This window comes from Phasianus colchicus, chromosome 5 (assembly GCF_987193195.1).
Source record: "Phasianus colchicus chromosome 5, bPhaCol1.hap1.1, whole genome shotgun sequence".
Taxonomy (NCBI): Eukaryota; Metazoa; Chordata; class Aves; order Galliformes; family Phasianidae; genus Phasianus; species Phasianus colchicus.
In genome coordinates, this window is record NC_143440.1 from 49,519,883 (window position 1) to 49,532,688 (window position 12,806).

Consider the following 12,806-nt stretch of genomic DNA (forward strand, 5'->3'; position numbering starts at 1 on the left):
ACCTACCAGGTCAGACTGCCCTGGCTGTCATCCTGGCTGTCAGACTGTCATCCTGGCATCCAGACTGTCAGACTGCCATCCAACCCAGGCTTGGGCACCTCCAGGGATGGGGAAGCCTCTGGGCAGCAGTACCATGGCCACCAGGGCCTCACTGCCTTCTGAGGAAAGACGGTTCTACCCAGTGTGTACCACGTGACAAATATTTGATACAAAATGGTCATATTTCCCTTTTCTTTGCTGTGAAAATGAGCTTACATGCTGCAGAGGCAAATCACAAAGTAGGACAACAATGCAGCTTTTGTTTTTGTGAACAGGTCATCTGTTATGACCTCTGTGGTGGTTGTTAGGTTAGGTAATATGAATTAGCATTTCTCTTGTTTTGGTACCACAGCACGTTGCTTATCTGCTTGCGTTTCAGTTGCAACTCTATTGCTCAACATTCCCTGATCTGGAGATCTCAACTGCGGGAATGTTCCAGCCTCTCCTTGCAGAATTAGGAGCTCACGCTTGTGAATACTGTGATTCTTTGCTTTCTTCAAAAACGTAGCTCTGTTATATTCTTTGCATCTTCTATAGCTTATATATAGGTATACATATGCGGAGAGAAAGCAAGGTCAAATGTGACCAGGCTCAGATACATCTTGTCTTCAGCTGTAATCTTACCGAATCTTACCTTGCTAGAGGTTCTGTTATTTCCTGCATATTTGGAAGAGATCTGGATCCTGTGAAGTAGGTAGTGGACACAAAAAAGGCAAGTTGAGGCTGCAGCAGGAATGAGAGTTTCCATTTCTGAGGAGAGGGAGGAATGGTGATGGGGAGGCACAGATAAGCTGTGTCCAGAGGAAGGAGTTGATTGGTGTTTTTTGTTAGCAAGGATGAGAAAAGTCACAGTGACAGCTGGGAGAGGGGAAAGGAGATGTAGTAGTAATTATTAGTGGGAGTGATTTTTTTTTTTTAAGGGTCTGTAGATAAAAATGCTGCTGATTGATTGTTTGAAGATCTATGTTTAAGCAAAATTATTGTTTCTTCACAATTTGAAATGAATCTAAGTGATATTTCGATGAGAATCTTTCTTCTGTAAAACCAGGGGCAGACCATTTCATCACCAGTGAATTTCTCCTCAAATTCTCATCTTGAAAACTTGCTATTTTTTCCTGACTGAGTTCAGAAGAAAATATACCATGCCATATTGAATTTGGCAGAATGGTTGAAGTTTGATTTTGGCTTGTATTGGTTAAATGAAGTTTTCGATTCAGTTGCCTATTGTCCAGTATGCTAATCCATGTTATTTCCAGCTGAGTTAAAGTGTAAAGTCATTAGAGCAGCATGGGCCTTTTGTTTGTACAAGGAAAGGTTAAGTTCTACAGGCAGCTCATACTGCTGCCAGCATGTCTGCTAATCTTATTTTTGGGATTAATTACCTGCAACAGCTGCAGCGCGGGGTTCTGCACCAAGCAGGATTGTGACTATGCCAAAACTTGGAAAGCATTTAGGCTGTCTCAAAGGGAAACTTTTCCAGCATTTTTCAGTTCTCTTTTAGTTTGTCTGAACAGGGTGCTTACATTTAGACTGTGAACACATGCTACGAGCTTTAATAGTCTAATGCTGATATTTACAATATGCTATGAAGATTCTGTAAAGAATTAACAAGCAACTTAAGCTATATTTGTCTGTAACTATTAATAGATCTTCCGTATTGTTATAGCATTTAAGTTGTTTCCAAGTCAGTTTTGGTAACTACAGATAACTGCTGAGGGTGTGAGCCAAAAAGCAACAGTTAGGAACCAACTTGTATTTGATTCGATTGGAGCTGAACAGAGCTTTTCATTTTAAATACGTTTTTTTCCCCAGATTTTTTTGATTAGCAGTCTGTATGGATAAACTTCTTTGGACACGCCTTCAAATTCAGAAGTTGAAACTGTTATTTTCCCATCTGAAGAATTTGTTTTAAAATTCAACATCAGTTGTTGTGCACAATTTAATTTTCATTTTATGCCTTTGTACATTTGAAGTGGAAACATCTGATCTGGAAAGGAGGAAGATCAAGAACACAAGAAATGAAAGAATATAGTATCTTTGTCATAAAGAGATTGGCTTCAACGATTGAATGGCAGAAATGTATGTAGTAGATACTCGTGAGGAGTGAGGCAGAGAAAAGTGAATGATTGTAGGTGGCAATTTAAATACTATTTTTAAAATAAAATATAACTTACTCAATACTCAAATGAAAGCTACGATCCCATGATCACTAGACTATTATTACTGAAAATTATGAAGTAAGTTAATACTAATTCCTTTTAGTTTTCAAATCTAGCTAGTTAAATAAACTTTATGGTCCTCTTTTTAAAAAATACCTTTTCTTTTTCACCTAGTAGATATCAACTTGGACATCTTTGGCATTGCTTTTTCTCTACTTTTTTTCTAATTGAATACTGTAAGAAATTACAGTGTTTCTATTTGATACGAAATGGAGTGGAACAAAAGTACTCATTTAGGAAAAATATTCTTATTGCTAGTTTGGAGTGGAAAGAATGTGTGGCCCTCATCAGTGAGCTGCAGACTTTAAGCTTCTGTGGGTTTGCTTCCAAATAATGGGTGAATTGTATACAAAGTAATGACCCTTTCTGAAATGTGGAGATTAAGAGTATGGTTTTTGAATAATTCTGAATTTACTTAATGTTTCTATTTAGGCCAGAGGGAATGTTTTCATAATGTTGCTCGTGTAAATTGGGTTTTATGATATGGGGTTAACGTATTTTCTCAGTCTGATGGAAGGTGCTTGTAAAATTGAGTCTATCTGTTGCTTATGTGTCTAATAGATAGGTTTTATCACTTATGGGAAAGAAAAATCTAGAAGGGTATACAAAATATAAAAAGTTGTAACTCATTATCATTTCTCTAAATGACTGCCAATACCTGAAAGTTGTATGAAGTAGAATATTGGATGGTGATTGTTCCAAACTCCAGTTTGGTACACATGGATAACTGATAGTGGGATTAACAGCAAGTAATCTAGAAACCAACCTTACTTACCACACTTCTTTCTGACTCTTATTACAGAATTCATATCTCTGCCTTTTGGTCACTTAAAAGCTTTCTTCCTCAAGAGATCATCAGATCTGAGTAAAAACCTCACCACCAGGCATTTGTCCAAGCTATTCTTTTATGGTTATACATTGTAGGTAATACAGTTTTTTTTTTCCTGCTCCTTTGCATAGATGACAGTGCCTCTGCTGCAAGCAGTATGGAGGTAACGGATCGCATTGCCTCTCTGGAGCAACGCGTCCAGATGCAAGAAGATGACATCCAGCTGCTAAAATCTGCCCTTGCTGATGTGGTTCGACGCTTGAATATCACAGAGGAACAACAGGCCATGCAAAACAAGAAAGGACCTACCAAAGGTTGGCATTTAAGATATACATAAAATGGGTAGTTCAGTTCAAAGAATGTTTTGTGTGTACTAGTTTATTCTTTAGATTTTTGAAGTGGTCAAAGTCAACAACTTGAAACTCAAAAAGTTGGAAATCTGACCTATCAAAAAAAAAAACAAAAAACATGTACAAGTCTAAATTGTTAAACCTGTAAGACTTCTAAAGTCCTTATGAACCAGTGAAGTGTTTCCATATTGCTACGGCTTCCTGACTTATTAAAATTAATTTATAAAGTCTTTGGCGAATGTTTCGTAATAACTAGTATTGAATGTTGCATATTCTATTTGTGAAATTCCTAAGTTTTTTTGACTGGGGGGAAAAAACAATTCAAATTTAAACAAAATATGATTTTACTTCAGTTAAAAATAGTGTAGGCGTAACTAGAACTTTGAGTTAGCTCAAGGGTCATCTGACTGGCAAGATGTTGCTACACTAGTTGCCCAGGTTCAAAGGAAAAGTACAGCCACCTTTAGTGCCTGAATCAGTTACAGAATAACAGATCAAGATTTCAGATATGATTGCCACTCTTCAATATACTGTGTTAGGCAAACGTTGCAGAGTGTTCTCACCTGGTCATTTCCTACAATAACAGGTTGATTTGTGTGTACATCAGAAAAGCTTGAGTGGGATATGCAGCACTTCACTGTAGCAAAGGCTTACTAGAACCCCACTGATGTATGTGATGTCATCTCGTGTGTGTGTGTGTGTAAAAGCATAGGAAAATGCTCATTTGAAGCTTAGTGGGAATTTTTAGCAAATATTTTTGGGTGGTCCTGGGAATAAGAGTGACAACAATCTAGATGTAGAAAGTCTGTGTATAACAGACTTCATAGAATAATAGAATAGCTTAAGTTGGAATGGATCTTAAAGATCTAGTTCCAACCCCCATCATATGTAGAGTTGCCTCCCACCAGATCAGTCTGCCCAGGGCCCCATTCAACTGGACTTTGAATGCCTCCAAGGATGTAGCATCCACAGCCTCTCTGGGCAGCCTGTTCCAGCACCTCACGCCCTTTGAGTAAAAAATTTCTTCTGAACATCACAATCTAATTCTCCCTTCTTTTAGTTTGAAACCATTCCTCCTTGTCCTATTAGTATCAAACCATGGCCCCCCCCTTCTGTTTGCAAGCTCCCTTCAAGCACTGGAAGGCTGCAATGGAGTTTCCCTGAAGCCTTCCCTTTTCCAGGCTAAACAAACCCAACTCCCTCAACTTTTCTTCATAGGAGACGTTCTCCAGCCCTTGCATCATCTTTGTGGCCCTCCTCTGCTCCCGCATCCTTCCTGTACTGCGGGCTCTGGGCCTGGACACAGTACTCCAAGTGGGCCCTCATAAGGGCAGAGTAGAGGGAGGAAAAAAGACAGAACATGGTTTAGATTCCTTTGAGGATTTTTAATCCAATATTCTTGCTGAAAACCTCCCAAAAGCACCAAATCCTGGATGTCAGCAGGCCTGCAGGGCCTGCTGCACAAGGTACATTTACAAACCCTTGGTATAAATGGATCTGCAGAGCTCTTCCCCTTTGGAAGAAAGGTAGCAGCTTACCACATCATTACCATTTAACATTACCATTATGTCTGGGACATGGATGGGATCCCATAAGGTTCCATTGTTCCTTTGGCCTTTCTGTAGCAGAAACAGCCAGTGCACAAACAGGTTTGCACTTGAATCTTTGGTCCACATCAGAGCAAAGCATGCTACACAAACTCATATTCCCTCATGAGGCAAAGGCATTTTTGGTATCCATTAACAGGAGATGCTCATGGTCTTTCTACTGTTTAAATTATGAAATCTGTTTCTTTTGGGGGGTCCTGGCATGTGTTAATACAAATTAAACTTTTAATTTATGTTGAAGGGTCTTGTTTAATTATGTATTCATACCTTTTCAGGGGAGCTAGAAATTGTTTGACATTTGCTATATATTTGTGATGAATATTTACTTTTAGTCATTGATTTAACAGAATATGTAAAAACTATTTGGTTTTCTGAACTGAGATCTTGAGTTTGTTTAATGGGAAGGGGGAAATATACAGAATTCCAGAACCAGAATACTTCATTGTAGATGATGCTGTTTGTTGGATAGAATATGCAGTATATGTCCATGATCTTGTTCTCCTATTATCTTTCCTTTGTGTTGTATCTCCTCATTTTGAATTTGTTTGTCTTACTGGAAAAAAAAAGTTGAATGTTTCTGATAATTCCCACTAGAACAAAATGTTCCACAATATGTGGTAGTACAAGAGATGAAGTGGCTTTATGTTGCTTTCAAAATAGATCTTATCTGGTGTGTGAAGGAAATAAACTTTAATTACTATTTCTGAATTGTAACCAGATCAATTCTTGCCTGCTGACTTTGCTTAGTAAAATACAGAGCCAGATTTTCATGGATTTTGTGAACAATTGAGTTCTAAATCAGGAAATGTTTTCTTACTTATGGCAGAAAGTCAAAGCCATAGTTAATGTACCTTCAAAAGAAACTTTTATAAGCTGATATTTCTGCCCTTTTATGGCTTATTTTTTTAATGTGTTTGTGGTGTAAATACTTCTCTGGATGTGAAATTACACTATAACAAGCCTTACATGTGGTAATGTAAATAGGGCTGTATAAAAGCCATCATACAAATTACTGAAATTAATCTTGATAATTGCTAACTAAATCCACTCAATTTCTTTAATTTTATTATACGCCAGTTGTACCATCATTGTATGGTCAGCCTTATTTAACATTTTATTACATGAAACTGAATTTGAAGTATCCTGATTGTTTCTTCCAGCTGTTATGTCAAGTATGATGCATTTCCACGATAGCCTATTTTTTCTGTAGTAGGCACAGCTAAAAGACAGCCCAGAAGACCGAGTTCCATTTCAATACTGTAATTCAGAAAAGCATTTCAGTGGCCTCCTGCGGACCCTGTTTGGGCATGGCATGGAAACTGGGACTGTGGCTTCTTGTGTCATCACGTGGGCTGAGTGGCACTTGATCTCTTTTTATTGATTATTTAATGACTGATTCTACATTTACAATTTTAAAAAGTGGAAATTGATCTCACAAAGTGTCATCAAAATCTCATCCACTGTTGTTTGAAACATACTATGTGATCTTTCGTTTGTTTCCTCTGTGGCCTTTGATTAAAGTGTGTGTGAACTGTGGGAAGGCTCTTACCCTTGAAACAGAAATTGGATCCCCAGTGTTCTGTTTAAAGTCTGAAATAAAGTTCATGACACAGAGAACTCAATTTTCTGAGTACTTCATAAGTGAAATTGGCTAAAAGATTTCAAGTGAAAGGCTAGCAAATAGTAATGCGGAAAATCTGGAGCTTGTTTTCAGTCTCTGTGCACCTTCTTGTTGTAATCTTGAGCTAGGCAGCTTAAAAGCAGCATATGTTACAGACACAGAACTGCTAATCTTTTGTTTGTGAAGCTCCTTCACCAGTGTGGCTTTTTTCCTTCCTTATTTAATTCAGCTACTTTGTGGAGTTCAGTATGCTTCCTGCCTTTGTTCTACTCTTATTTGTTATTCTTTCCTTTTGTAATTATTGGTTTGTTTGTAAACTTAATGGCCCTATTAATCCATAGATCAGAGTATGATTAAAAAAGCTGCTGCTGAGGCTGGTAAACATGTCAGTGCTGCTACCACAGGTAAGACCTTGAAGCAACAGAACTTCCCAAATAAATGTTACTGACAAAGCATAGTAATCTGAGTGTGTTTAAGTTACTGACATCCACTGCTTCTAACAGTTAATGATGTGTCTGTAGTTGTTTGACTGTTGCGTTAATTACCACTGGTGTGAAATAGCTTTGTAAATAAAACTAAATAGCTCCAGAATAAGTAGTGGAATAAGTAAATAATTTGTAGCTTTTCTGTATGCTGTATAAGAATTTTGTGTTGTTGCTTTCAACGGTACTTGCTCATGGGGGCTCAATCTTTAAATCTCCAGCTCTAGAAAAGTGGAGTCTCAGTTTGGTTTGGATTTAGAGCAAAAACCTTTGACTATCAAAAGTTAGAAGGATTGTTGCTGGTTCCTGCCAGTTTCAATTTCATAGGGTCAAAAGAATAAACCAATGCTAGTTGGAACTCACTTCAGTTTCCCTTTAGCAGTTATTTTTATATAACAATAAAGAAAAAGTATTTTAATCATTTGTTTAACTTCAGTTATTATTCTAACTTGTGATCTCAAAGCTTCATGAAAGTTTTGTGAGCTACAGAGATTGTGTCAGGAAACAAGTGTATAACTGCTGAGCTGTAGCCATCTGATTCTATAATGAACAACAGAATCTGTTTTGTAAGTTAGTTATTATGCATTAATGCATGCTTATTATGTTAGTACATTTCAGCAATTGGCTAGGAAACATGGAGTGAAATACTGTAGAAGTAAATAGGATCATAGTATCTGCTTCCTTAACTGTGAGAAGCTGAAGTACAGTAGGTTTCAGCTGTTTTGTGGTGCCACTTATTGTGGGTTGACCCTGGCAGGCAGTGGAGTTCGCCACAAATGCTCATTCTTCCCTAATGGGACAGGGGAGAGAACTGGAAAAGCAAAAGCTCCTGGGCTGAGATAAGCACAGTTGGGTAGGTGGAGCAAAGCTATGCATGCCAATAAAGCAAAACAAGGAATGGATTCACTACTTTCCATTGGCAGCCAGATGTTCATCTGTTTGGAAAACAGAACTCATCATGCATAATGATGGCTTGGGAAGACAGAAGCCAGTGTTTGGAATGTTCTTCCTTTCCTCCTTCTCTCCTTCAGCTCTTATTGCTGAGCATGATGCCATATGATATGGAGTACTTCTTTGACCTGTCTGGGTCAGCTCTCCTAGCTGTGTCCTCTTCCAGCTCCTGGTGCAGCCCCAGTTCATGGCTGGGAGGGCAGCATGAGAAGCTGAAATGTCCTTGGCTTTGTGTAAGCGCTGCTCTGCAGCAGCTTAAATATCAGTGTGCTGTCAACACTGTTTTGGTCACAAACCCAAAACATAGAGCTATGGAAGTGGCTATGAACAAAATTAACTCTAGCACAGTGAAAAATCAATACAGTTCTAAAGACAGCTTTAGCATGTTAAAATAGGTCATGAAAACAGGGCTGGAAGGCACCATGAGTTCATTCAAGTCTTGTTTCACATTTCCTTAAAGCTGTCCATAGTATCAGAGTGCTCTTGCTCTTTTTAACCTTGGTAAGAATGGTACTGTTTATACCCATCAATCCCAATGTGTCTTATCTTTAGGGAGCCTAGAGTTTTTCTTTATTTCTTTGTTGACTTGTTTTCATGTCATCCTTCAATCATCTCAGCCAAACAAGCTTTATTTCTTCACTGTTTCCTGATGGGAAGTATATAATAAATAAATGGTGAATGTGTAACAAACAGCTATATATTGTAACACAATTAACTGCTTCAGTACATGTCAAACAAGTAGAGACTATCTTGAAACTTGCATTCACAAGTAAATCTTATTTACTGATGCAATCTCCTCAAGTCACAGGCTTTCACTCTTTTTTCTTCAGTATATGAGAACTATATGAACAAGTCAATATGTGCTTACAATCTATGCTACAATAAGATGCAAGCATATTGTAATCTATGTCTGACTGCAATTGTTAGGGTTTTTTAATGTTTTTAGATTATTTATCCTGAGCATTTTTTTTCCTGGAGTATTTCACAGCTGTTTTCCTTGGGCTTTGAGATGATGCCAGATTTTTCTCTTGTTTGTCTTGAGTGACTTATGGGCTCCTACTTTCTCTTGGGTATTCTGAACCTAGAGACTTTTGGCATCTTCACAAAGATGGCTTGTAATATGAAGTGATGTCAAATTTCAGGTGATATATAGAGCTTTAGTTTTCTTCCCCTGCTGTGCAGAGAACACTGACGTGCTTGTGTCTATGTTTCCAAGGTTTGCTTTGTAATGTAAGTTTTCATGTAAGTACTCACTGCTTGCAGTTTTAACCGCTTTTTGTTTTTGCAACTAATTTCTAATGCACTGGAATGGAACTCTTCAGTAATTGTACAAGTAATTAGAGTTTATGTATAACACTTTTTTGAGCCAACATGATCAGACTGCAGCTAGATAACGTCAGCTGATGAAATCCACTGTTTTAATTATTTCAATAGCTTTTTCTGATTGATGGATAAAATTCCTCTTTGTAAGAGGAGCCTACAGTCTTGAAAAGAAGTCAGATGTGTGTAGCTGGAGAATAAGCGTTTATTAACAGATTATTTGCTTGTGGAAAACTTAGAAGAATGTTGAATGATAAAGACCAGGGGTTTCTGGAATTGTGGCTTACCTTTATTTCTAGCACTCTTCAGAATATCATCCAGGTGGGCAATAGCAGGATTGCTTATGGTGGCAGCTGCTGTCTTTGTGCCTACCTGTAAGCTCACTGAGCTAGAACAGGATTTTATAGATGGCACAGGCTGTGGAACTGTGTTCTTAAGCCATGTGCAGATACGATTATGAATAAGAAAATATTTAAAAATCATCTTAAAAACCCACATCCACATACATAACTTCAGCAATAGTGAGGGGAAAAAAAAAGAGTACGTTACAGGTATTTAAAAATACTTTTTGGTTCACTGGAGAAAAAAGAATGAATATGTAAACAATGATTTAATCCTCTGCTTCTTTTGCAGCAAGACCGCTGGTACAAACACTGCCTTTAAGGACTACTGTTAATAATGGAACTGTGTTACCAAAGAAACCAAGTGGCTCTTTACCTTCTCCATCAGGAACCAGAAAAGAAACTGTATCACCAGCAGCAAAAAGGTATGCCTCCCTTGGAAACATTGTAATTATTAAATTGAGGAAATATTTAGAAGCTTGAAGAAGATCCCTTATGTGGTTTTTCTTACTTTCAAAGAAATAGTCTAAATACTTAACTCAGAATGAAAAGAAATGGAGTTCATTATAGGAGATTTTAAACTCATTAGGTCTAATTAATCATAATTAAGGTTATTACCCTGAATACTGAAAGAACACACAATGCTTAATCTACTAATTTGTTACTTTCTTGTTGCTGCAGCCTAACACAGAATAAAGCATTTTTACTGTGTTGTTTTGTAACATGACACAAAAAGTAAGGCAAGGATTTTCTAATAGTAAGAAGAAAACATACAGTCTATAGAGAAACTGTTATCATTACAAATCAGTATGTTACTTTGGTGGTTTTGTAAGTTATCTTAGAGATGCTACAAGTATCTCAAGGAGGAAAATTGGATCTAGCACACTTATGCAAATGAGAATACCTAGCTTTAGATACCTAAGATACCTTACTATTACTGTTAATGATTAGAAAGATATGTCTCAATTTCAGTTGTGTATCGTTTTGTAGGTTACACATATGCTGATTATACTCCTAGGTTATAAGAAATGCAACTGATTGGGTGGGGCCAAGTTCAAGTTAAATGTGACAGTTCTTGTGCTGCTGCTTTGCTGTAGTGTTTACCTGTTAAAATATACACATGTATTATATCTAATGGGGTTGTTGTTTTTTTTACATTTCTTTGTTTGTGTGTCATCCTCAGCTTTTTGTAGAGACGATGCTGTAAGGTCTGAGGAAGGCAAGTTGTGCAAATTGAGGGTATTAACGTGCTATGGTTTGAAGCTTCTTTTGTAAAAGGTCTCTTCTTAGGGAGAGATGTTAACTAAGTGTATTCTGCTCTGTTACTGATTCAAGGACCACTGGTTTTCAGAAAACTCCAAATTTTGTTATTGCAGAGAAGCTATTCTATGCAGAATTAAGATTAGAAAACATTGTTTGTTTCAGTGTCACACAGATAGAACTGGGCTCCTATGAAATGGGCCTTACTGCAGCTGCAGGCTTTGGCAAGTTTGCCATAGATAAGAGAAGAAAGGTAAATACAATGTGAATGTATCCATTATCAGAAATATGTTATCAGAATTTTTGCAAGTGGATGGAAGAATGTGACTTTTAAAGAGAAAATTGATTTGTGTTTTAAAAGGAGTGCTATTTTGTGTATCGTGAATTTTAAGGAAATGTACAGATTACTTCTTAATTTTCCTAAATTTATTCTTATGAATTGAATGCAGAGTTTTAAGTGGCATTGATTTTAAAAAAGAAAAAAAAAGTAAGCCCAAGTATTGGCAGGCTTCCCTTGTGTACGTAGGGTGGGACTCATGATTCTGCGCATTTGCTATCCAAGGTTCAACACAGGACTTCCTCCTTCAGCATGGAGTCAGATGTAGGTGAAGATCATTCTGTGGCCTGTGGGGCAATGTCATGGCTCTATACATCCTTGAGATAAATGGCATCCTGCAGTCTTCTCACCTCACTCACTGTCTGGATACCCTCAGTGCTTGTGGGAAAGTCCTTATGGAGAATCCTTAGGGAGTGAGTATTGTATAACAGCCTTGGCTCATCTGTGAGTTGAAGTCTTCAATGGGATAAGGATTTTAACATCATTTTATTGTGCTTTATCCTTTCCCTTTGCTAAAGGAGCTAGGCTGAAGCTGTTTTAAATATACAACATGAAAATGTATATCCAGTTTTAGGAAAGAAATACATATATGCAGTTCTGCTGTTATAGTCAGAAGCTTGTTACAGATTCCTTACATTTAGGAAATGTGGGATTATTTCAGTCCTGAGAAAAGTTATTAATCCATGTGCTGTGGAATTCCTATTCCCTTTAACACTCTAGTATGCTGTACTGATTCAATTTAGCACGCAAAATTAATTCATTTATTTTTTTATTAAGGCATTTTTGTCTTGCCTGGATATATACTTTGAGGGAAAGGAAGTAGAGTGTTAAACTCCTTACCAATGAATTACTGTAGAAACCTTTTAGTAAATTATTCTCTACTGTTTTTGAAAATGAACTTTAAAATAACTTAAGGGATTTTGTGTTTTCACAATATAGCACGCACAAAATATTCAGTATTCAAAGGTGAATATAATATCTTAACTGCTCTAAGTAGCTGACTTGCCAATAGTCAAGTAGATAAGCTCATTAATGTGAATTCATTCATCCTTTGCATTTATAATGGACCATTTTACATTTGAGAGCTGTGAGTATGTGTAAAAGTCGAATTGTAGAATGGCTTAGGTTGGAAGGGACCTAGAAGATCATGCAGTTCCAAATCCCAGTGAGAATGGGGGGGTGCAACATGGAGAATGTAGCAGCAAGGTCAAATAGCTTTCTTTTCTCAGGAGATAGAAGTTGTCTGTGATAAGAAGTTTTAATGAGCATTGAGCAGTTTGTAAATGGTGTGTAGTTTTAAATAACTTAAAGGAACTTTTAAAGTTCTGGTTTCTGATAAACAGTTGTGTTTTAACAATAAATATGAAGTGATAGATGTTTTTAAAGCTTATTTTCAGCTTGAATATATATATATATATTGAGTATATATATTTGTATATATATGCAATTA

The 12,806-nt window shown here is 37.0% G+C and overlaps 1 protein-coding gene across 8 annotated transcripts in view; it reads left to right on the forward strand.

Annotated features, from left to right (window-relative positions):
• EML1 (EMAP like 1) overlaps positions 1-12,806 on the forward strand; it is a 119,089-nt gene that overhangs the window by 64,287 nt on the left and 41,996 nt on the right. For 7 of the 8 annotated variants that reach the window (XM_090141601.1, XM_090141603.1, XM_090141597.1 and 4 more), the window contains exons 2-3: positions 3,219-3,401; positions 10,052-10,184. In XM_090141601.1, the coding sequence (XP_089997727.1) occupies positions 3,219-3,401; positions 10,052-10,184 (316 nt within the window). Of the gene's footprint in view, positions 1-3,218; positions 3,402-10,051; positions 10,185-11,881; positions 11,888-12,806 lie in introns of all 8 variants that reach the window. The other variant, XM_090141602.1, reaches the window with a different exon arrangement.